This window comes from Callithrix jacchus, chromosome 12, assembly GCF_049354715.1.
Source record: "Callithrix jacchus isolate 240 chromosome 12, calJac240_pri, whole genome shotgun sequence".
Classification (NCBI taxonomy): domain Eukaryota; kingdom Metazoa; phylum Chordata; class Mammalia; order Primates; family Cebidae; genus Callithrix; species Callithrix jacchus.
In genome coordinates, this window is record NC_133513.1 from 61,622,659 (window position 1) to 61,648,729 (window position 26,071).

The 26,071-nt window shown below is 41.3% G+C and overlaps 1 protein-coding gene across 11 annotated transcripts in view; it reads right to left on the reverse strand.

The window, feature by feature from the left end:
• Positions 1-457: 457 nt before the first annotated feature.
• The window catches only part of CCAR1 (cell division cycle and apoptosis regulator 1), an 80,916-nt gene continuing 55,302 nt past the window's right edge, over positions 458-26,071 (reverse strand). For all 11 annotated transcript variants that reach the window (XM_078345754.1, XM_078345753.1, XM_035268202.3 and 8 more), the window contains 8 exons: positions 23,691-23,930; positions 21,659-21,770; positions 5,683-5,765; positions 4,902-5,048; positions 3,540-3,660; positions 3,260-3,445; positions 1,909-2,114; positions 458-805 (listed from right to left, as the gene is read on the reverse strand). In XM_078345754.1, coding sequence (XP_078201880.1) covers positions 746-805; positions 1,909-2,114; positions 3,260-3,445; positions 3,540-3,660; positions 4,902-5,048; positions 5,683-5,765; positions 21,659-21,770; positions 23,691-23,930 — 1,155 coding nt within the window. In that variant the 3' untranslated portion in view covers positions 458-745. The remainder of the gene's footprint in view (positions 806-1,908; positions 2,115-3,259; positions 3,446-3,539; positions 3,661-4,901; positions 5,049-5,682; positions 5,766-21,658; positions 21,771-23,690; positions 23,931-26,071) is intronic.

The following is a 26,071-nucleotide window of genomic DNA, read 5'->3' on the forward strand; positions in this document are numbered from 1 at the left end:
GTTCAAGTGATTTTCCTGCCTCAGCGCCTCCCAAGTAGCTGGGATTACAGGCACCCACCACCATGCCCAGCTAGTTTTTGCATTTTTAGTAGAGATGGGGTTTCACCATGATAGCAAGGCTGGTCTTGAACTCCTGACCTCAGGTGATCCACCCACCTTGGCCTCCCAAAGTGCTGGGATTACAGGTGTGAGTCACCGCACCCGGCCTAAACTGAATTTTTAATGAATGCTTTTAGAGACTGATCAAGAGGGGATTTTTTGGTGATAGAGTAAAAAAAAAAAAAAAAAAATTGCTTCAAAAAATTTGCAAAAATTAAGCATCATGCTATTTTATGATTTTGACTGCAATGTTAACAGATGAACTAAAAAATTTAAAACTTAATAATGATAATTCTATAAATAAAATTAAAGATTTCTAGGCATTTTAATAAAAGAAATTTGGTAATTAAATACTACAGTCAATTAAACTGATGAACTTTATTGGAGTTAAAACTATAACAAAGTTCATCCTAAAACACTTTGCAATGCAAAATTATTTCACTCAAGGAGTGTTTAATAATTTGAATGCTAGGAATTACAAGCAATTTTCAAAAGCAGAAACTCACATTCATAAAACTTTATACATCATTTGAACTAAAAGACATTTATACTACTAAAATCAAACATGCATCACCTTCAAACATTCTGATATGATTTTTATATATTACATTATTTAACACTATTCCTCATTACTACATGGATTTTATCATACACTTGCACCATTCTCCTTGGATTTTTGATCTTTGTCTTCATTTTTTACATTATCCTGTAAGACAATAGAGAAGGAAAAATACATTTTATTAGATTTTCTTAAATGTTACTTTGATATTAAGAGTACAATAGTATTCAGTTTGGTATATTTTTTTCTAGTGATAAAGAATGTATTAATTTTAATATCTTAAAATTAATGGTGACAAAGTGTTTCCCTTAATTCTGCCGACCAATAAATGGGGTCTCAAAAAGCAGTAAATGGGGCAGGTGTGGTGGCTCATGCCTATAATCTCAGCACTCTGAAAGGCCAAGATAAACAGGCTGCTTAGCCCAGAAATTGGAGATCAGCCTGGGCAAGATGGTGAAACCCCGTCTCTACAAAAAATTTAAAAATTAGCTGGGTGTGCTAGAGCACACTTGTAGTCCCGGCTACTCAGGAGGCTGAGGTGGGAGGATCACATGAGTCTGGGAGGCAGAGGTTGTAGTAAGCCAAGATAGAACCACTACAATCTAGCCCGGGCAAAAAAGCAAGACCCTGTCTCTAACAACAACAACAAAAAGAGAAGAGAAGTGAATGGTTTAGGTCAAACTTATACTCTGGATTGAAAAGAAATCTAAATGAAATTTTCTTCAAGTTTATACACTTAAATCATGTTGACATTCCAACTAAGTTTTTAGGAAAATAACATCTTTTGGGAATCACTTTTTTTTTTTTTAAGACAGGGTCTCACTCTGTTGCCCAGGCTAGATAGTGTAATGGCGTAATCTAGACTCACTTCAACCTCTGTTTTCTGGGTTCAAGTGATTCTCCTGCCTCAGCCTTCCAGGTAGCTAGGTTTACAGGTGCCTGCCACCATGTCTGGCTAATATTTTTGCATTTTTAGTAGAGACAGGGTTTTACCATGTTGGCCAGGCTGGTCTTGAACTCCTGACCTCAGGTGATCCACCCGCTTTGGCCTCCCACAGTGCTAGGATTACATGTGTGAGCCAGCGTGCCCAGCCTGGGAATCATTTTTGACTAATCTCAGGAAGGACAGAATGCCATCATTATTTGCTTTCAGAATAACCACTAAGAGCTTAGTAACATTAAAATACATTAAAAACACCAGAGTTAGATTTAAAAAACGATGAAAATGTTAAAAGTACAAAATTTCTCACCTTCTTGAGAACAGTGTGGATTTCATCCATTACTGTAGATAAGTTTCTGATTGTCTTATTCAGTTGGTTTTCAAATTGTAAATTCATGTTTTCTGAAATCTTTAAGCTTTCTTGTAATTGACTAAGGTCCTTTTTAACTTCTCTGAGTTCACCAGAGAGGCTTTTGTTGGAATTCTCCAAATTTAATATGGTTTTTTCATCTTCCTCTGTTTAAAAAAATCCAAAAATTAATACTTAAAGCTCCTTAAAATTTCCAATTTAACTTTGAAGTTAAAATATTTAAGCTGTGAAAATAAAAAGCTGATAAATTCCATAAAATGGCAATATTTCTCAATTTCATTAGTCATAAAGCACATTGCAATATTAATTTCATCTATTTATTTATTTATTTTTGAGACCAAGTCTAACTCTGTTGCACAGGCTTGAGTGAAGTGGCACAATCTCAGCTCACTGCAACCTCTGCCCTCCGTGTTCAAGTGATTCTTCTGCCTCAGCCTCCCATGTAGCTTGGATTCTAGGCACATGCCACTGCACCCAGCTAATTTTTGTGTTTTTAGTAAAGACAGGGTCTCACCATGTTGGTCAGAATGGTCTCAAACTTCTGACCTCGGGCAATCCGCCCACTCGGCCTCTAAAAGTGATAGTATTACAGGCGTGAGCCACCGTGCCTGGCCTGTTTCATTCAAATTAATTTTTAACTCGTATTATTTCAAAACCTGTGTGGTATTTTTAGATGACTGTATAAATTAGAGAACACAGACTGGTAAAAACTGAAAGTAGAAGATGATTAAAAGGATGCAACAGAATAACAATGAACCTGAGAAGAATGTACATGAAGACCTAAGATTCAGATAAAGCTAAGCAATTTTGTAACATGAACCAGAAATAAAAAGTAAAGTTCCTGGCAGGGTGCGGTGGCTCATGCCTGTAATGCCAGCACCATAGGAGGACAAGGCAGGTGATCACTTGAGGTCAGGACTTCGAGACTAGCCTGGCCAACAGGGCAAAACCCCATCTCTACTATAACTACAAAAAAATAACTAGGCCTGGTGGCACAAGCCTGTAATCTCAGCTACTTGGGAGGCTGACGTGGGAGAATCACTTGGACCCTGGAGGCAGTAGCTGCAGTAAGCCGAGATGCTCCACTGCACTCCAGCCTAGGCGACAGAGTGAGACCCTATCTCAAAATAAATAAAAAATTAAAAAATTTTAAAAAGCAAAGCTCCTTACAATCTCGATGAAAATATGTGATATACATATGCAAATGTGTATATAAGCATGTACATACATAAATATGTACATATCCCAGTAGGGTGCTAAAAGTATGAACATATCCAATGCTGACCCTTACCTGTTTTTTCTTCCAGTAACTGCAGCTTCTGTTCTACTTCAGCTCTTACTTTTTCGCTCTTTTCCAATTTTTGCAAGAGGCTTCCTACATCTACCATCGCACCATTGTACACGATGAGGCCAACATTTTGTTCCACATCCTTTGATTCCTGCTTTACTGTTGGTGTTGGAAGTAATAATCTGTTTCCTATAAAATGTACCATATTTTAGTAAGTTATTTTTCTTCTTTAATTACTAGTATATTTATTAAAAGGTAAAATCTTAAAATAATATGCTTAGACCTAGCATATCTTCCTGCAATGACTCAGACTCTTCACGGTTTTCATCATCTTTTGAGGTGTCTGTTAATTTCCGGTAAAAGCAAGATTCACGGAGCACTACTTTATTAAGAAGCTTCTTTACCTGTAATGCAAGCAAGTAAACAAAATAAAGAGATGAAAATACATTTTTTTATTCTCTTGGAATAGCTATGTTGTAATTTTCACTTTTTTTTTTTTTTTGAGACGGAGTCTTGCTCTATTGCCCAGGCTGGAGTGTGGTGTTGCGATCTTAGCTCACTACAACCTCCACCTCCCGGATTCAAGTGATTCTCCCGCCTCAGCCGCCAGAGTAGCTGGGATTACAGGCACCCACCATCATGCCCAGCTAATTTTTGTATTTTTGTAGAGACTGGGGTTTCATCATGTTGGACAGGCTGGTCTTGAACTCCTGACCTCAGGTGATCCACCTGTCTTGGCCTCCCAAAGTGTTGGGATTACAGGTGTGAGCCACCATGCCCGGCTGTAATTTTCACTTATGATGGTTATCCATGGAACTGAGTAAGATCCAAGTTACTTTTGAAAAACTGTTAAAAAGTATAACATTGATAAAAATATATGCACAAGAATGTTTATTACAGCATAGTTGGTAAATCCAAGAAATGAAAACCACCAGCAACAGAGACTAGGTAGGTCAATTATGGTACATGTATATAATGGGTACTATGCAGCTATAAAAAAAGCTATAAAAAGAATGAGGCAGGTCTCTATTTTCATGGTAGAATGTCTATAGTATACTGTGGAATGTAAAAAAAAAGCTAATCAAAATGATTCCATGTTTTGTTTCTAAAAATGGAACTGAACTGCTTACAAAAAGATCTAGAATTTTATATATTTTTAGTCCTAAGGAGCAGAAACAGATGGAGAGGGAGAGGAGAAGTGTTCTAAAATTGGCTTATGTTATATTGCTTTATTATTATTATTTTTGAGACAGAGTCTCGTACAGTCACCCAGGCTGGAGTGCAGTGGCGTGATCTTGGCTCACTGAAACACCCGCCTCCTGAGTTCAAGTGATTCTTCTGTCTCAGCTTCCCAAGTAGCTGGTATTACAGGCGCGTGCCACCACACTTGGCTAATTTTTGTATTTTTAGTAGAGACGGAATTTCACCATGTTGGCCAAACTGGAATTACTGGCCTCAAGTGATCTGCCCTCCTTGGCCATTCAAACTGCTGGGATTATAGGTGTGAGCCACCACACCTGGCTATTATATTGCTCTAATATATTAAAAAGTCAGTAGAGGTTCTATTAACTTTTCATTGGAAAAAGTAACCTTTTGAAAAGTTACTAAAAATGTTTTCATTTTAAATATTCACAAGATAGATTACCTGAGCCCGAGAAAGATGTAGTCCAAGAGTATAAAGTATTTCTTCCAAATCCTTTTCAAGAAGGTAACCACAATGACTTTGATCAAAATAAACAAAAGCCATTAACAGATCTCTGTTAATTGTTATCATTTGAGTCTTTTCTTTTTCCTAAGAAAATGCAGAAGTAGAACACATATATTCAATTTTTTCTTTTTTTGAGACGGAGTTTCGCTCTTGTTGTCCAGGCTAGAGTGCAATGGCATGATCTCGGCTCACTGTGACCTCCCTCTCCTGGGTTCAAATGATTCACATCCTGCCTTAGCCTCCAGAGTAACTGGGATTACAGGCATGCGCCACCATGCCTGGCTAATTTTATATTTTTAGTAGAGATGGGGTTTCACCATATTGGTCGGGCTGGTCCCGAACTGCTGACCTCAGGTCATCTGCCTGCCTCTGCCTTCCAAAGTGCTGGAATTATAGGTGTGAGCCATCACGCCCAGCATGGTATTCAAATTTTTTACCCCCCGAAAAGTGAGAAATGGAGACTGTGCATGTAATAGCAATAATCTAATAAGACATTTGCCTCATCCTAAATAAAATGAGTTAGTTTGGTATATGAATACGAGAGAAAGGAATCAGACATACTATTTATCTGACATAGCCACAAACACAAAAAACAACTGGCAAAAATTTTACTTAGTGGTAATATAGATGTATAGGACTAATAAACGTCATAACTGTGTTATGTTTAGATGATGTAAGACATCATCATATTATAAAGAATACAGTATTCAATAAATACCTTATCTTTAGAGGGCCTCTCCTTGCAGTATCTGTTGATATCTCTTTTGTCATCTCGTTTGGTCATTTCTTCCTCATCCCTATCTGTAAAAAATACATACAACAGTGGCAAGAAAGTCATTAATACACATGTTTTCAAGTTGGGCACGGTGGCCCATGACTGTCATCTCAGCTACTCAGGAGGTCAAAGCAGGAGGATAACTTAAGCCCAGGAGTTTGAGACTGTAGTGACCTATGACTGCACCACTGCATTCCAGCCTGGGTGACAGATCAAGACCCTTTTAAACAACAATAAAAATATGAAGAAAAATCTTATGATAAAACAGACATGAACCTTCATAACAAACTCAGTAAAAGAAGCCAGTCACAAATAAATCACTTATTATGTGATTCCATTTATATGAAATGTCCAGAATATCTACAGAAACAAAAAGCAGACTAATGGTTCCCTAGGACTGAAGAAGTTCAGGAGACGGGGAGTGACTTCTAATGAGTCTCTTTTGGGTTCTGGGTTTCTTTTGAGAGTGATAAAAATGTTCTAAAGTTAATCGTGGTGATGGTTGTACAACTCTGAATATAGTAAAAAAAACCACTGACATGTATACAGGTACAACTTGGAGTTATTAAAGGCTCTGGTTCCAGACCACCCCAATAAAGCAAGTATTGCAATAAAGCTGGTCAACAAACACATTTTTTGGTTTTCCAGTACACATAAAAGTTATGTTTACAGCCAGGCATGGTGGTTCATGCCTGTAATCCCAGTACCTTGAGAGGCTGAGGCAGGTAAAACACTTGGGCTCAGGAGTTTGAAACCAGCCAGTGCAACATGGCAAAACTCCATCTCAACAAAAAAATACAAAGATCAGCCAGGTATGGTAGCACACGCCTATAGTCTCAGTTGTTTGGAGGGCTGAGATGGGAGAATCACTTAAGCCTGGGATGTTGAGGCTTCAGTGATCCATGTTCACATTACTGTACCCTGGCCTGTCTCAAAAAAAAAAGTTATGTTCATTCTATACTCTAGTCTACTAAGTGTGCAATAGCATTATGCCTAAAAAGTACACACATTAAAAGATACTGTATTGCTAAAAGCACTAACAATCACCCCAGCCTTCGGAAAGTGGTAGGCTTTTTGCTAGTAAAGGGTCTTGCTTCAGCCTGAGCAACATGAGACCCCCAACTCTATAAAAATAATTTAAAATTAGAGTTAATCACTGGGTACGGTGGAGCACACCTATAATCCCAGCACTTTGGGAGGCTGAGGCGGGTAGATCACTTGAGGTAAGGAGTTCAAGACTAGCCTGGCCAACCTAGTGAAACTCAGTCTCTAGAAATACAAAAATTAGCTGTGTGTGGTGGCCTGTGCCTGTAGTCCCAGCTACTTGGGAGGCTGAGGCAGGAGAACCACTTGAACCCAGGAGGCAGAGGTTGCAGTGAGCTGAGATCACGCCATTGCACTCCAGCCTGGGTGACAAGAGCAAAACCGTATCGAAATAAAACAAAACACTTTCTGTGCTCATCCATAAGAAGCAAACAATCATCTGTTTAGTTTTACCCTGATATTGCAGCAGATCCATCCCATCTTCAGCCTGCATTTTTTTTTTTTTTTGAGACAGAGTTTCCCTCTTGTTACCCAGACTGGAGTGCTATGGCACAATCGCAATGCAACCTCCGCCATCCAGATTCAAGTGATTCTCCTGCCTCAGCCTCCCGAGTAGCTGGGATTACACACATGTGCCATTACGCCTGGCTAATTTTTTCTATTTTTAGTAGAGATGGGGTTTCTCCATGTTGGTCAGGCTGGTCTTGAACTCCTGACCTCAGGTGATCGGTCTGCCTTGGCCTCCCAAATTGTTGGAATTACAGGCCTGAGTCACCGCACCTGGCTTCAGGCTGCATTTCTAATTTTAGTTCTCTTGCTCTTTCTACCACAGCTGCAGTTATTCCCTCTACTGAATTCTTGAACCCTTCAAAGTCATCGATGAGAACTGAAATCGATTTTTTTTTTTTTTTGAGACAGTCTCACTCTGTCTCCAGGCTGAAATATAGTGGCATGATCTTGGCTCACTGTAATCTCTGTCTTCCGGGTTCAGGCAATTCAACTGCCTCAGCCTCCTGAGTACCTGGGACTACAGGCGTGCACCACCATATCCGGCTAATTTTTGCATTTTTAGAGACAGGGTTTCACCATCTTGGCCAGGCTGGTCTTGAACTCCGGGCCTTAAATTATCCGCCCGCCTCAGCCTCCCAAAGTGCTGGGATTTCAGGTGTGAGCCACTGCACAAGGCCAACAATTGAAATCAATATCATCCAAACTACTGTTTTTTTTTTTCCCTGAGATGGAGTTTTGCTCTTGCTGCCCAGGCTGGAGTGCAATGGCGCAATCTCGGCTCACTACAACCTCCACCTCCCAGGCTTAAGCGATTCTCCTGCCTCAGCCTTTCAAGTAGCTGGGTTTACAGGAGGAGCCCACTAGTATGCCTGGCTGATTTTTATGTTTTTTAGCAGAGACGGCGTTTCACCATGTTGGTCAGGCTAATCTCAAATTCCTGATTTTAGGTGATCTATCTGCCTCAACCTCCCAAAGTGCTGGGATTACAGGTGTGAGCAACCACGCCCAGCCCAAACTTCTGTTTTTTTGTGGTTTTGTTTGGGAGGGAGTCTGGCAGTTGCTAGACTGGAGTACAGTGGCAGAATCTAGGCTCACTGCAACCTCTGCTTCCTGGGTTCAAGCAATTGCCCCGCCTCAACCTCCCAAGTAGCTGGGACTACAGGTGTGTGCCACCACAACCAGCTAAATTTTGTATTTTTAATAGAGATGGGGTTTCACCATGTTGGCCAGGATGTTCTCTATCACCTGACCTCGTGATTCACTTGCCTCCTGAAGTGCTAGCATTACAGGCATGAGCCACCATACCCAGCACCAACTACGGTTAATGTTGATATTTTTACCTTCTTGTATGAATCACAAATGTTTCTAATGGCATCTAGAATGGTCAATCCTTTCCAGAAGGTTTTCAACTTACTTTCCCCAAACCCATCAGAGGAAATAATATATACTATGGTAGCAAGAGCCTTAGGAAATGCATTTCGTGGTTGGGTGTGGTGGCTCACACCTCTAATCCTAACACTTTGGGAGGCTGAGGCAGGAGGATCACTTGTGCCCAGGAGTTTACCACCAACCTGGGCAACACAGGAAGACCCTGTCTCTAAAAATAAAAAAAAACTAAATTTAAAAAGGAAATGTATTTCATAAAAAGTAGGATTTGAAAGCTGAGGCCAGGCACAGTGGCTCATACCTGTAATCCCAGTACTTTGGGAGTCCAAGGTGCTGGATCACTTGAGGTCAGGAGTTCAAGACCAGCCTGGCCAACATGGTAAAACCCTGCTTCTATTAAAAATACAAAAATTAGCTGGGCATGGCGATGCATGCCTGTAATCCCAGCTATCTGGATGAGGTGGGAGGATCACTTGAGGCCAGGAGGTCCAAGGCTAGACTAGACTGAGCCATGATCACGCCACTGCATTCCAGGGCAAGCCCGTCTTAAAAAAACTGGTGAGTTGAAATTACTTTTTGATCCAAGGGCTGCAGAATAGATGTTGCAGCCATGAAACATTAACCTCCTTTTACATTTCCATCAGAGCTCTGGGTGACTAGGTATGGTGTCAGTGAGAAGTAATATTTTCCTGAGAATCTCTTCTTCTGAGCAGTTGATCTCAACAGTGGGCCTAAAATATTTAGTAAAAACTTAGGTCACATGATAAGAGTGAAAAAAAAAAATCAGCCAAGCATTGCTTTAAGCAGGTGTGCTGTCATCCAGACTGTTGTTCAATTTCTAGAGCACAAGTACAACAGGTTTAGCATAATTCTTAAGGGGCTTAGGATTTTTGGAATGCTAAATAAATACTGGCTTCAGCTTAAAGTCACAAGCTGCATTAGCCCTAACAAGAGAGCCAACTTGGTCTTTGAAGCTGGGCAGTGACTGCTCCTCTCTTGCTATGAAAAGTCTTAGATGGCATCTTCACCCAATGGAAGATGGCTGTTTTGTCTCCATTGAAAATTTGTTTAGCATAGCCATTTTCATCAAGTATCTTAGCTTCGACATAAGCACTTGCTGTTTCAATGTGCCTTTCTTTTAACTGTCCCCCTCTAGAGTCAGGGTCTTGCTCTGTCAACCAGGCTTGAGTGCAGTGGCATTAAGCATAATCACTGCAGCCTTAAATGCCTGGGCTCAAGCAATCTTCCCACCTCAGCATCTACCTTGTACTTTTACCTTATGGAGATGGTTGCTTTCCTTAAACCTCATGAACTCACCACTGATAGCCTCAAATATTTCTCCACAGCTTCTTCACCTCTCTTAGCCTTCACAGTATTCAAGAGAGTCAGGGCCTTGTTCAGAATTAGGCTTTGCCTTAAGGGAACGCTGTGGCTGGTGTGACCTATTCTGACCCCTAAAACTTTCTCCTTATAGCAGTAAAGCTGTTTTATTTTCTTACCATTTGCATGTTTGCTGGAGTAGCATTTAATTTCCTTCAAGAACTTTTCCTTTGCATTCACAACATAGCTAACTAATGAAAAAACCTAGCTCTTGGCCTATCTCAATTTTCAACATGCCTTCTTCACTCACCTTAACTATTTTGATTTGAAGTTCACTTGAATACTTGAAGGCCATTTTAGGTTTCTTTTTTATTACCACTATTATTTTTGAGACAGAGACTTGCCCTGTTGCCCAGGCTAGAGTACAGTGACACAATCTTGACTCACTGCAGCCTCAACCTCATGGGCTCAACAAATCCTCTAGTACCTCAGCCTCTAAAAGTAGCTGGGACCACAGTGCATGCTACTACACCCGGGAACTAATTTCTCTTTTTGTAGAGATGGGGTATCACTATGTTGCTAATGCTGGTCTAAGTCCTGGCGTAAAGTGATCCTACCTCTTTAGCTTCCCAAAGTGCTGGTATTATAGGCATGAGCCACCGAGCCCAGTTCAAGGCTGCATAGGCTTGAGTGCAATGGTATAATCTCAGCTCACTGCAACATATGCCTCCCACGTTCAAGCGATTTTCCTGCCTCAGCCTCCTGAGTAGCTGAGATTACAGGCACCGACCACCACACCTGACTAATTTTTGTACTTAAGAGTAAAGATGGGGTTTCACCATGTTGGCCGGGCTAGTCTTGAACTCCTGACCTAAGGTGATCGGCCTCCCAAAGTGTTGGGATTACAGGCGTGAGTCACTGCACCTGTAACTGGTCTAATTTCTTTTCTTTTTTTTGAGACAGTCTCACTCTGTCACCCAGGCTGGAGTACAGCAGCATGACCTCAGCTCATTGCAACCTCCACTTCTTTGGTTCAAGCGATTCTCATGCCTTCAGCCTCCTGAGTAGCTGGGTTTACAAACATGCAACACCACAACCATCTATTTTTTTTCTATTTTTAGTAGAGCTGGGTTTTTGCCATGTTGGCCAAGTTGGTCTCAAACTCCTGACCTCAAGTGATATGCCCACCTTGGCCTCCCAAAGTGCTGGGATTCCAGGCCTGAGCCACCACGTCTGGCACAGTTGGCCTAATTTCAGTATTCTGTCTCAGGGAATAGGGAAGCCCAATAAGAGGGACAGAGATAGCGAGATGGCAGGTTGGTAGAGTGATCAGAACACAACAATATTTATAATTAAGCTCATCATCTTCTATGGGCACAGCTCAAGGTGCCCCAAAACATGTATAACAGTAATATCAAGACTGGGTGCAGTGGCTCACACCTGTAATCCCAGCACTTTGGCAGGCCAAGGTGGGCGGATCATAAATTCAAGACATTGAGACCATCCTGGCCAACATGATGAAACCTTGTCTCTACTAAAAATACAAAAATTAGCTGGGCATGTGGTGCGCCTGTAATCCCAGCTACTCAGGAGGCTGAAGCAGGAGAACTGCTTGAACCTGGGAATGGAGGCTGCAGTGAGCTGAGATTGTGCCACTGCATTCCAGCCTGGAGACAGAACGAGATTCCATCTCAAAAATAAATATATAAATAAATAGAAAATAGTAGTATCGAAGATCACTGATTGCAGATCACCAAAACAGAAATAATAAAGTTAGAAATACTGTAAGAATTACCAAAATATGACAGAAAGACAAAGTGGAACATGCTGTTGGAAAAGCGGTGCTAATAAGCTTGCTGGGCGTAAGGCACTATCTATGCAGCACAATAAAGTTCAGTGCAAAAAAAAAGCACACCTATACTTTAAAGGGCCTAATTGTATAGTATGTAAATTATATTTCAATAAAGGTGTTATTAAATAAAAAATTAAGCAAATGTTCTAATGGCTGGATGTGGTAGCTCATGACTATAATCCCATCATTTTGGGAGGCCAATGGCCACTCTGGGAGGGAAACAGGAGGATGGCTTAAGGCCAGGAGTTTGAGATCAGTCAGGGTGTAAGAATCGCTTGAACGCACAAGGTGGAGGTTACAAAAATACAAAAACATAGTTGAGTCCCCATCTCTATAAAAAATTCAAAAATTAGTCAGGTGTGGTGATACATGCCTGTTGTCTCTGCTACTCAGGGAACTAAGGTGGGAGGATCACTTGAGCCCGGGAATTCGAGGCTGCAATGAGCCATGAGCTTGCTACTGCACTCCAGCCATCAGCATGCTGCTGCCCAGACTGGGCAACAGACTGAGACTCTGTCTCAAAAAAGAAAGAATGAAAGGGAACTTGTCCTTGGAACCTAGTTATTTACTTACTTTTGATGACTGAAAATTGCTGTCACTTTCAAAACTATCTCATCCAAAACTTGTATTTTTGAAATAACTTAAAATATTCAAGTAGTATTTGTTCAACACAGAAAATAAATAAATCCCACCACACAAAATGACAAGTAGTGATCATGTCCTATTTTGTTCCCCACATATACACACTTATCAACATTAAGTTTATTTACAGGAACATGCTGCCTACAAAAACCCTTTAAAAAAATCTTTTTCCATGACAATAAACTTCTCCAACTTTTCTTCAATGGGTGCACAGAATTTTAACTGCATGACTATATTACCAAAGTGCAATTTAATAATTTTCTATTCCTATTCAGATTGATTCCAAATTTTTGTTTTATAATAAATTAAGGAATGATCATTCATGTTGATAGTTTAAAGGATATGGCTAATTCACATTTCCAAATTTCTGTTCAGAAAAGGTATAACAATGTACAGTCCAAAACAAGAGTGATGAAAACATACCTCCTTTTACCCTTGTTAAATGTTATTACCTTTCATTTAAAAATTTAATTTTCATTAACTCGGTAAGAAAAAACTAGGCAGGGCACGATGGCTCACCCCAGTAATCCCAGCACTTTGGGAGGCTGAAGTGGGCAGATCACCTAAGGTTAGGAGTTTGAGACCAGCCCGGCCAACATGGTGAAACCCTTGTCTCTACTAAAAATACAAAAATTAACTGGGCATGCATGTCTGTAATCTCAGCTACTCGGGAAGCTGAGGGAACAAGAACTGCTTGAACCCAGGAGGTGGAGGTTGTAGTGAGCTGAGATCGTGCCAGGGTGACAGAACAAGACTCTGTCTCAAAAAAAAAAGTATCTTATTGTTATCTACTCTTCTAATTACTAACAAAATTCATCACCACTTAATACATTTACTTGTACTGTATTTTCATTTTTTATTCCACTTTTCCATCATAAAAAGTGTAGTTTTGGCCAGGCCCAGTGGCTCATACCTGTAATACCAGCACTCTGGAAGGCCGAGGTGGGTGGATAACAAGGTCAGGAGTTCAAGACCAGCCTGACCAATATGGTAAAACCCCACCTCTAATAAAAATACAAAAAACTTAGCTGGGCATAGGCCTGTATCCCAGCTACTTAGGAGGCTGAGGCAGGAAAACTGCTTGAACTTGGAAGGTGGAGGTTGCAGTGGGCTGAGATTGCGCCACTGTACTCCAGCCTGGGTGACAGAGTGAGACTCCAACTCAAAAAAAAAAAAAAAAGTAGTCTCCAGGAAATTTAACAGGATAATGAGACGATGAGATATGAAATATGAAAAAACCATAGTAAAACAGAAGCAAGCAGCAACCGGAAACTCTAGGGAAACAAACAAAAACTATAATCATATCAACATATATTTGGAGCTTATTTAGATATTTAGACTATTTCAGGAACTTTGAATATATATAGTATTAACAAAGAACACAGAGGAAAATCTCTTTTTCTTACATACGCGCTTTTATTCAAGTGCAGGGGTCGGGGGAGACAGACAATGAGCAAATTAAACAGTATGTAATAAAATAGGTGATAAATTCTATGGGAAAAGAAATAGAGGAGAATAAGTAGAAACCAGAAATGTACAGTAAGGAAGGGCAGAAGACTGCAATTTTAAAGAAGGTAGGATGAGAGCAGGCTTCACTGAGAAAGTGATATTAAATACAGACTTCATATATGAGAAATTAAGGAAGGCAGATCTCTAGGAAAGACCCTGCTAGCAGAAAGAACTGCCCATGTAAACCTCCTAACATAGGAGCCTATGTGATAGGTCCACTCTTCTCCAGGAGAAGAGTAGTTAAGAGATGTAATTGGATTGAACATGTCTTCAAGAAAAAAAAGAGAGAGAGAGAGAGAAAACAAAAGAGATATAATTGGAGACATGATATGGTAGTCTTGTAAGTCTCTGTGAGCACCGACTTCTTTTCTTTTTCAGACAGGGTCTTTCTCTGTCATCCAGCTAGAGTGCAGTGGTGCAATCATTGCTCACTGCAACCTCCACCTCTCCTGAGCTCAAGTGATTCTACCAGCTCAGACTCCTGAGTAGCTGGGATTACAAGCATGCGCCACCCAAGCCCAGATAAATTTTGTATTTTCTGCAGAGACAGGGTGTTGCCATGCTGCCTAGGCTGCTCTTGAACTCCTAAGTGATTCTCACACCTCAACTTCTTGCGCAGCTGGGATTACAGGTGCACACCACCATGCCCAGCAAATTTTTTTTTTCTTTTGGTAGAAACAGGGTTCACCATATTGACCAGGCTAGTCTGGGACTCTTGGCCTCAAACGATCCACCCGCCTCAGCCTTCCAAAGTGCTGAGACTACAGTCATAAACCACTGTGCCCCGCCTGAACAGTGGCTTTCTCTATGAGTTGAAAATAATGGAAATATACTGGAAGAACTTGAATAAAAGAATAAAATGAATTCTAAATTTCGCAAAGATCATTCTGGCAATTGTATTGAGAAACTTTAGTGTAGATGGGAGGAAACACAGAAACAGCTTAGGAGTCTATAATATAATCTGTAATGTAGGCAAGAGATAATGTGGCTTGGTTATAGTCAAATTAGTGGAATTGATAAGAAGTGGTCTGATTCTGGACATTATGAAAATAGAGCCAATATGACTTCCTGATAGATTTGTAGGGTATGGCAGAAAGAAAGGAATCGACAATGACTCCTGGGTTTTAGCCTGGGCAACTAGAAAGATGGAGTTGCCATTAAATGAGCTGGCTGGCAAAGGCTAAGGCTGTAGGATTTGTGTATGTTTTCTTTCTGGTGAAGGGGTTAGCAGGAACTTAGCTTCAGACATACTGATTTTGAAATATGTCTGATATTCCAGCTAACTACGTGGAGGTGTCACGTAGACAGTTCAATATGGAGACTGAGAGAGAAGTATGACATGAGAAAAAAATTTGAGACTGGGCGCATCCCTGTAATCCCAGTACTTTGATAGGCCAAAGCACAAGGATTTCCTTGAAGCCAAGGAGTTCAAGAACAGCCTGGGCAACAAACTGAGATCTAATCTCTCTCTTTTTTTTTTTTTTTTTTACTGAGATCCAATCTCTACAAAAAATTAAACAGTTGGGTATAATAGCATGCACCTGTAGTTCCAGCCACTCAGGATGCTGAGGAAGGAGGACTGCTTGAACCCAGAAGTTTGAGGCTGCAGTGAGCTATGACCATACCACTATACTCCAGCCTGGGTGACAGACCAAGACTCTCTCTTAAAAAAGAAAAAAAGAAAGAGAAATAGAATAATCAGTATATAAACAGTATTTGAAGCTAGAAGAATGGATGAAAGTAGAAAATAAACACTGGGCCAGGCGTAGTTGCTCATGCCTGTAATCCCAGAACACTGGGAGGCTGAGGTGGGCGGATCACCTGAGGTCAGGAATTTGAGACTAGCCTAACCAACATGGGGAAACCCCGTCTCTACTAAAAAATACAAAAATTGGCCAGGCCCGCTGGTGGGCTCCTGTAATCCCAGCTATTTGGGAGGCTGAGGCAGGAGAATCACTTGAACCTGGGAGATGGAGGTTGCAGCGAGCAGAGATTGTGCCACTGCACTCCAACCTGGGTGACAGAGTGAAACTCTGTCTCAAAAAACAAAAACAAAAACAAAACAAAACAAAATACAAAAATTAGCTGGGTGTGGTGGCATAAGCCTATAGTTCCAGCTATTCAGGAGGCTAAGGCGGGAGAATTGCTTGAACCTGGGAGGCAAAGGTTGCAGTGAGCTGAGATCACATCACTGCACTCCTGCCTGGCCAACAGAGTGAGACGCCGTCTAAAAAAAAAAAAAATGACCAGTGGGGTCTGGTGGCTCACGCTTGTAATCCCAGCACTTTGGGAGGCCAAGGTGGGTAAACAGACAGGTCAGGTGTTCAAGACTAGCCTGGCCAACATGGTAAAACCCCGTTTCTACTAAAAATACAACAAGTTAGCTGGGCGTGGTGGTGGGTGCCTGTAATCCCAGCTACTTGGGATGCTGAGGCAGCAAGAATTGCTTGAACCCAGGAGGTGGAGGTTGCAGTGAGCTAAGCCACTGTACTCCAGCCTGGGCAACAGAGTGAGACTCTGTCTCAAAATAAATAAATAAATAAAATAAGGCTGACAGCTGGGACACTGACAAAATAATGGGAATACTATTTAATGATTTAACTAAAGCAGCAATAAAATAAATAATACTGGGCATACAGAGGAGAGAAAATGGAGCTGTAAAAAGGGCTAAGTCTTCATTAAGCAAAGCAAGTTATGAAGATGAATACTGCTATATGAATATTATGTCATTGCTACTGAGTTATTATATTAAGGCAAATAAGATTATCTATTACACAGTATTAATAGATGCTGTTATGACCTTATTTGCGTAGGTGTGATTATGGAATTGTGGTTATTTCAGGGCATGTTTTTTTCTTAGGCAAATTGAAGAATTCGTATGTTAAATTGGGTTATAAAAACATGAACATAGAGACAAAATAAGACTATATTTGTCTTATTTTTGAATTAAAGTTGAGGGAGACATGGGTGTTCACTGCACTATCCTTTCAACTCTTTGATGTTTGAATATTTTCATCAAACAATATTAAAAATGATATGATAGAAGAAAATGTAGAGGCAAACAAAAAATACCATAAGTAAAAATAATTGTCAGAGATACAAACTGTAAAACAACAAAAAACAAACTAATAATTTTCTACATCAGGAAAAGATAATTTTTTAAAAAGCCATGAATCTACCTGGAAAGAACAGATAAGATATTCAGAGGCAGGTACTTCACTGCTGAGGTCTATGGTCAGAGCATCTACTGTACAGTATTTTAAATGTCACTGCATGATACCAAAGTCTATTGCATAAAACGTAATCGAAAGGTATATGGGTAATTATTACTATTAGTCTTTAAGCTCTATATGTACTCTTTTGCATTATGATAGTGTATGATAAACGAAACACCCAAATTAATTTTTTTTTTTAATTTTTTTGAGACGGAGTTTCCCTCTGTTGCCCAGGCTGGAGTGCAATGGCACTATCTTGGGTGGCTGCGACCTCTGCCTCCTGAGTTCAAGCCATTCTCCTGCCTCAGCCTCCCCAGTAGCTGGATTACAGGAACATGCCACCACGCCCAGATACTATTTTGTATTTTTAGTAGAGATGGGGTTTTGCCACATTGGCCAGGCTGGTCTCGAACCCCTGACCTCAAGTGATCTGCCACCCTTGACCTTCCAAAGTGTTGAGATTACAGGCATGAGACACACGCTCCCCCAAAATTAATTTTCTAAAGAATACATTCAGGCTAGGCATGTAGCTTACAAGTATAATCCCTGCACTTTGGGAGGCTGAGGTGGGCAGATTTCTTAAACTCAGTAGTTCAAGATCAGCCTGGGCAACCAAGTGAGACCATGTCTAGAAAAAATGTATAAATTAGGCCAGGGCAGTGGATCATGCCTGTGATCCCAGCATTTTGGGAAGCCAAAGGAGGCACATCACAAGGTCAGAAGTTCAAGAACAGCCTGACCAACATGGTAAAACCCTGTCTCTACTAAAAATACAAAAATTAGCCGGGTGTGGTGGCATGCGCCTGTATTCCTAGCTACTTGGGAGGCTGAGGCAGGGGAACTGCTTGAACCTTAGAGGTAGACGTTGCAGTGAGCCGAGATCACACTATTCCACTCCAGCCTGGGGACAGAGAGATACTTTGTCTCAAAAAAAAAAAAAAAAAAAAGAACGATCCAAGATGGCCGATCGCTAACAACCCAGGATTGCAGCTCTCAGGGAAGGTGCAGAGAACTAGAGGACGCCACACTTTCAGACAAATTCTGGTCGTTCACGGAGCAGAAGATCCCCCAGTGGAGGAAACACACGGGTGGCCAGCGCGACTCTCGTGGCTGGCGCAGCGGTTCCGCCCGCACCTTGGCGCGGCAGCTCTCGGAGCAGAGTAAACAGGTTCGGAGGACCCGCACGGGTCCCCAGCAGGACACCAGAGCTCGGCGCAGCGGCTGTGACGGCACCTTGGCGCAGCAGCGCTCGGCACAGAGTAAACGGGACCGGTTCCCCTTCTGACCAAGGTTTGGAGCCCCAGGAAGGCAGAGTCGCCTACTACGGACACAAGAAGGAAGCCAGACAGGAGAATCCTGGGCAGAAAAGCACCATCAGTTTTAATGCCGCTGCTCTGGCCCTGGGAACTAACAACCTGGACGCCCACTCAAGAGACCTAATCCGAAAGTTGGTAATTTCAAAGACGACAGGAGGATAAATTTACAATGATGGGAAGAAACCAGCGTAAAAAAGCTGAGAATACTCAAAGTCAGAACGCCTCTCCCTCTAAAGATGATCACAGTTCCACATCAACAATGGAACAAGGCTTGATGGAAAACGAGCGCATCCTGATGACAGAATCACTCTTCAAGGAATGGATGATAACGAACTTTGGTGAGTTAAAAGAACATGTTGTAGCCCAACGTAAAGAAACTAGGAACTTTGAAAAAAAGTTTGATGAAATCCTATTGAGAACAGACAACTTAGAGAGGAGTATGAGTGAAATAATGGAACTGAAGCATACAATACAGGAACTCCGAGAAGTATGCACAGGTTTAAACACTCGAATTGTTCAAGCAGAAGAAGGGATATCAGAGGTCAAAGTCCAACTTAATGAAATAAAACGTGAAGAAAAGATTAGAGAAAAAAGGATAAGAAGGAATGAGCAAAGTCTCCAAGAAATGTGGGACTATGTGAAAAGACCAAATTTACGTTTGATAGGGGTACCTGAATGCGACGGAGAGAATGAATCCAAGCTGGAAAATACCCTTCAGGATATTATTCAGGAAAATTTTCCTAAACTAGCAAAGCAGGTCAACATTCAACCCCAGGTAATACAGAGAACACCACAAAGATATTCCTCAAGAAGAGCAACCCCAAGGCACATAATCGTTAGATTCACCAGGGTTGAAACGAAGGAGAAAATACTAAGGGCAGCCAGAGAGAGAGGTCAGGTTACCCACAAAGGCAAGCCTATCAGACTTACAGCAGATCTCTCAGCAGAAACTCTACAAGCCAGAAGAGAGTGGGGGCCAATATTCAACATCCTCAAAGAACAGAACCTTCAGCCCAGAATTTCATATCCAGCCAAACTAAGCTTCACAACTGAAGGAAAAATAAAATCTTTTATGAACAAGCAAGAACTCAGAGATTTTATTACCACCAGGCCTGCTTTACAAGAGCTTCTGAAAGAAGCATTACACACAGAAAGAAACAACCAGTATTAGCCTTTCTAAAAATACACCAAAAAGTAAAGAGCACCAACATAAAGAAGAATTTACACCAACGAATGGATAAAACAGCCAGTCAACATCAAATGGCAGTAACCCTAAATTTAAATTGACTAAATTCCCAATCAAAAGACACAGCCAAAACCCAATGGCATGTTACATCCAGACCTGTTTCCCATGCAAGGATACACAGACTCAAAACAAAGGGATGGAGAAAGATTTACCAACCAAATGGAGAGCAAAAATAAATAATAAATAAATAAAAAGCAGGAGTTGCAATTCTTGTATCAGATAAAATAGATTTTAAAGCAACAAAGATATAGTGGTAAAAGGATCAATGCAACAACAAGAGCTAATGATCCTAACACCCAGATAGGAGACTTAGATTCAATGAGACAGAAAATTAATAAGGATATCAAGGACTCGAACTCAGATCCGGAACAAGTAAACTTAATAAATATTTATAGAGCTCTCCACTTCAAATACACAAAATATACATTCTTGTCAATACCACATCACACCTACCCATAAGTTTAAATGAAACATTGATTGGCCATTATTAATACCCAATTTTTTTCAAAATAAAGCAATATTTCCATTTACTCTCCCTCTTTCTTCCTCTCCTTTACTTATTTTTTTTTTCTTTCCTTCTCTCGAAAAAAAAAAGAAATCAACTTGTAAACCTCTAGATCCAGGTCGGCAATGTCTCTCTCATTGCTTGATTTCCTTCCTTCCCTTCCCTCCCTCCCCTCCCTCCCTCCCCGCTTCCTCCCTTCCTTCCTTCCTTCCTCCCTACCGTCCTTCTTCCCGCCCTTCCTGCCTTCCTCCCCCCCCCAAAAAAAAAAGAAAGAAAAAGAAAAAGGAAAAACAAAAAATTTAAAAATTAGGCCAGCACAGTGGCTCACGCCTGTAATCCCAGCACTTTGGGAGGCTGAATCAGGTGGATCACCTGAGGTTGGGAGCTCAAGACCAGTCTGACCAACAAGAAGAAACCTCATCTCTACTAAAAATACAAAATTAGCCGGGTGTGGTGGTACGTTTGTAATCCCAGGTACTCGGGTGGCTGAGGCAGGAGAATCACTTGAGCCCAGGAGGCTGAGGTTGCAATGAGCTGAGATCATGCCACTGAATTACACTCCAGGCCTGGGCAACAGAGTGAGACAATGTCTCAAAAAAAAAAGAAAGAAAAATTAGCTGGGAATGGTGGCAAGCACTTGTAGTCCCAGCTACTCAGGAGGCTGAAGTGGGAGGATCGCACTGAGCCTGGGAGGTCGAGGTTGCAGACAGCAGTGAGCATGCCACAGTACTGTCACTTGGGTAACAGAGCAAGAACCCTGTCTCAGTGAAAAAATAAGAATATATTATATGAAACATCAGGGACTATTATACTTTTTTTTTTTTTTTTTTTGAGACAGGGTCTCACTCTGTCGCCCAGACTAGAGTGCAATAGCATGATCTCTGCTGACTGCAACCTCCACCTCCCATGCTCAAGTAATTCTCCTGCCTCAGCCTCCTAAGGAGCTAGGATTACAGGCACGTGCCATTACTGCCTGGCTAATTTTTGTATTTTTGATAGAGACAGGGTTTCACCATGTTGGCCAGGCTGGTCTTAAACTCCTGACCTCAAATGATCCACCTGACTCGACCATCCCAAAGTGCTGGGATTAGAGGTGTGAGCCACTGTGCCCGGTCTATTTTACCTTTTATGGCACAGCTTAATCACCATGTTGAGGGAAATTTGCTCTGTCAAGTTGATTATTAGTTATATATGGAACATAGGATAATCAGTAATAAATACGTTTTAAAACAATCTTCTCATCTAAAAATTAGAAAAATACTGTTTCTATTCTAAAGAAAAAATGTTATAAGTATAGATTTCAATGATACAATGTCACCAAACATAAAAATGTATTTTTAACCCTTAGAAATAATAAGTAAATTTCAATCATACCATCTTCTTCATCCTCAGCTTCTTCTGCTTCCATAGGATCATATTCATCTTGATTATTATCTTCTTCAGTTTCATCATCATCCTTAGAATCATCTTTTCTTTTATCTTCTTTCTGTAATTTAAAATGCCTTTATTATTTATTTACTTATTTTCTGAAGACGCGGTTTTGCCACATTACCCAGGAGGATCTCCATCCCCTGGGCTCAAGCGATCCACTGGCCTGAGCCTCTCGAAGAGCTGTGATTACAGTCGTGAGCCACCGCACTCAGCCTAAAATGCCTTTATTTTAATATTATTATTTTTTGAGATGAAGTCTCACTCTATCGCCCAGGCTAGAGTGTAGTAGGGCGATCTCCACTCACTGCCAACTCTTCCTCCCAAGTTCAAGTGGTCTACCCACCTCAGCTTCTCATCAAATGCTGGGATTACAGGCATGAGCCACTGTGCACAGCTTAAAATGCTTTTAAATTAAGCAAGCAATCTCACAAAACATAAAATTACTAAAACCGAAAAACAGAAAATCCATTAAAGTTGTTTAAAGTAGTTTTACATAGTAAATTACTAAATTTTTTTGTGTTTTTCTGAGACACAGTCTTACTCTTGCTCAGGCTGGAGTGCAGTGGCATGATCTGGGCTTACTGCAGTCTCCATCACCTGGGTTCAGGCAATCCTCATACCTCAGCCTCCCAAGTAGCCAGGACCACAGGAACATGCCACCATGTCCAGCTAATTTTTTAATTTTTTTGTAGAGAGGGGATTTCACCATGTTGTCTAGGGTGGTGTCAAACTACTGGAGTTTTGGTTCAATCTGGTTATCTCAGCCTTCCAGTGTGCTGGGATTACAGAAGCAAGCCACTGTGTCCATGCTATACATGTATAATAATAATTAGGCTGGGCATGGTGGCTCACGTCTGTAATCCCAGCACTTTGGGAAGCTGAGGCAGACAGATCATTTGAGGCCCGAAGTTCAAGACCAGCCTGGCCAACATGGTGAAACTCTACCTCTAAAAAAAACAAAACAATAAAAATTAGCTGGGCGAGGTGGTATGCACCTGTAGTCCCAGGTACTTGGAGGCTGAGGCAGGAGAATCGCTTGAACCAGGAAGAGAAAGGTTGTAGTGAGCCAAGATTATACCACGGCGCTACAGCCACTATGGTCAATGGAGCAAAGCAAGATTCCATCTCAAAAAACAGAAAAAAAAATGTTGATAGTCTAGATCTCCTGACCTCGTGATCCACCTGCCTCAGCCTCCCAAAGTGCTAGAATTACATGTGTAAGCCACCACACCTGGCTGCGAAAAAAAAAAATTTAATAATGTGTTGGCCGGGTACAGTGGCTCCAGCCTGTAACTCCAGCACTTTGGGAGGCCAAGGCAGTCAGATCACAAGGTCAAGAATTTGAGACCAGCCTGACTAACATGGTGAAACCCTGTCTCTACTAAAAATAAAAAAATTAGACGGACATGTTGGTGGGCACCTATAATCCCAGCTACCTGGGAGGCTGAGGCAGGAGAATTGCTTGAACCTGGGAGGCAGAGGTTGCAGTGAACTGAGATCGCAACACTGCACCCCAGCCTGGAAAACAGAGACTCCGTCTCAAAATAAAAAAAAAATGTAGATGCTCATATTGGCTTAATTTGAAGACCTAAATTTCTCTCTCTTTTTTTTTTTTTGAGACACAGTCTCACTATGTCACCCAGGCTCGAGTGTTTTGGCACTATCTTGGCTCACTGCAATCTCTTGGGAGGCTGAGGCAGGAGAATCACCTCCCAAGTTCAAGCGATTCTCCTGCCTCAGCCACCTGAGTAGCTGAGACTACAAGCACGTGCCACCACACCCTGCTATTTTTTGTATTTTTAGTAGAGACAGGGTTTCGTCGTGAGAGCTGTGAAGGTCTCGAAGACCTGAATTTCTAATATAGTAAAATCTTTCAGTTTGGCTTTTACATCTAATATTCTGACGAAAATCAACAACAACTTTCATAACCTAGAAGAGTAATTGAAAACTTCTAAACCAGGTGGTTATTACAGACCTTCCTTTCATCTCTATCTTCTTTTTTATCTTTATCATCGCCTGATTTTCTCCGTTTGGGTTTTGGCTCATCAGTTTCATCATCTCTTTCTTCTTTTTTATCTTTTCTCTCATCTTTTTTGCTTTTCTTATCCTTTTCTTTTTTGTCCTCTTTCTCAGGAAGAGACAGTAATGATTTGTATATACGGACACCAAAATCTCTTTGAAGCATTTCATTGAAAAGTTCTGCAAACAATGAAACCTATAAAAAGATACCAACATCAGCCCAACCAAATTTCAACAGAAATAATAAAGCTAGCACAGTCAACAATTTATCAAATAAAAACTTGCCACGTATAATAATTATGTATGCTTATCAAACATTGTAACACAACCATTAATCTTTTTCTTTTCCAAAATGGAGTCTTGCAGTGTCACTCAAACTGAAGTGCAGTGGCGTGACATTGGCTCACTGCCACCCCTGCCTCCTGAGTAGCTGAGATAACAGGCTTGTGCCACCAAGCCCAGCTAACGTTTGTATTTTTAGTAGAGATGGGGTTTGCCATGTTGGCCAGGCTGGTCTTGAACTCCTGACCTCGGGTGATCCACCTGCCTTGGCCTTCCAAAGTGCTGGGGATTACAGGTGTAAGCCACCATGCCCAGCTGACAACCATTAATCTTCATGATGATAAGTGTACCTTATTCATTTACCCAATAAGTTTTAAATCAAATGCCTGCAATGTACCAGGACCTATTTTAGGCATTAGGGATAGAGCACTGAAGAAAGCTATAAAAACCCCTCCTATCATCCAGATAGTGAAGTAAAGAATAACCAAATCGGGCCGGGCGCAGTGGCTCACACCTATAATCCCAGCACTTTGGGAGGCTGAGGCGGGTGGATCACAGGTCAAGAGATCGAGACCATCCTGGTCAACAAGGTGAAACCCCATCTATCCTAAAAATACAAAAATTAGCTGGGCATGGTGGTGCACACCGGTAGTCCCAGCTATTCGGGGGGCTGAGGCAGGAGAATTGCTTGAACCCAGAAGGCGGAGGTTGCAGTGAGCCGAGATCATGCCATTGCACTCCAGTCTGGGTAACAACAGCAAAACTCCGTCTCAAAAAAAAAAAAAGAATACCCAAATCATGAGGTCTCTTGTTAACCTATTCTGGTTCTGAAGCTGCCTGGTTTTTAAGAAAAGAAATGACCAAATCAACATCAAATTATATGAAAAACAAGCAGGATGAGCACCTAGAGAGTGACAAGAAAGAATAGTGAGATAAGGCCTCTTGGATAAGGTGACATTTAAAAAGTGACCAGAAGGCCATATTGGTATCTAGGAGAAAAGCATTCTGGATTATGGAACAATTAAAAATCCTGAATAGGGACCAGGTGCTGTGGCTCACTCCTGCAGTCCCAGCACATTGGGAGGCTGAGATGGGCAGATTACCAGAGCTTAGGAGTTTCAGACCAGCCTGACCAAGATGGAGAAACCCCATCTCTACTAAAAATACAAAATTAGCTGGGTGTGGTGTCGCACGCCTGTAATCCCAGCTACTCAGGAGGCTGAGGCAGGAGAATCGCTTGAACCTGGGAGGCAGAGGTTGCGGTGAGCCGAGACTGTGCGATTGATTGCACTCCAGCCTGGACAACAAGAGCAAAACTCTGTTTCAAAAAAAAAAAACCTGAATAGGGAGCATCTATTATTACTATGCAAGCATCCACAGATAATGGGCTCTAGCAAACTCCTAAGCCTAAAACTACATCTAATAAATTTTTTCTGTACCTATTTCTAAGGCTAAAAGTCCACTGCTTTCAACAGATCCTTAAAAAGGCCTAATACTTGAAATGATTGATCACAGCTCTTAAATGTGTAATCTTTGTAAATCTGGTATATTTGCTAAAATATTTTAATCAGATCATTTTCCTAATTGCAAAGGATAATGCAATTTACTATGACTACAATTTAATTTTAGCCTATTTTTCTTTTTTTTTTTTTTGAGACAAGAGTTTCGCTCTTGTTACCCAGGCTAGAGTGCAATGGCACAATCTCGGCTCACCACAACTTCCGCCTCCTGGGTTCAGGCAATTCTCCTGCCTCAGCCTCCTGAGTAGCTGGGATTACAGGCATGCGCCACCATGCCCAGCTAATTTTTTTGTATTTTTAGTAGAGACGGGGTTTCACCATGTTGACCAGGATGGTCTCGATCTATTGACCTCATGATTCACCCGCCTCGGCCTCCCAAAGTGCTGGGATTACAAGCGTGAACCACTGCACCCGGCCCTAGCCTATTTTTCAATAGTTGCCCAATCTTTTTTATTTCAAATTCAGATGGAGTCTCACTATGTTGCCCAGGCTAATCTTGAACTCCTGGGCTCAAGCAATCCTCCCACCTCAGCCC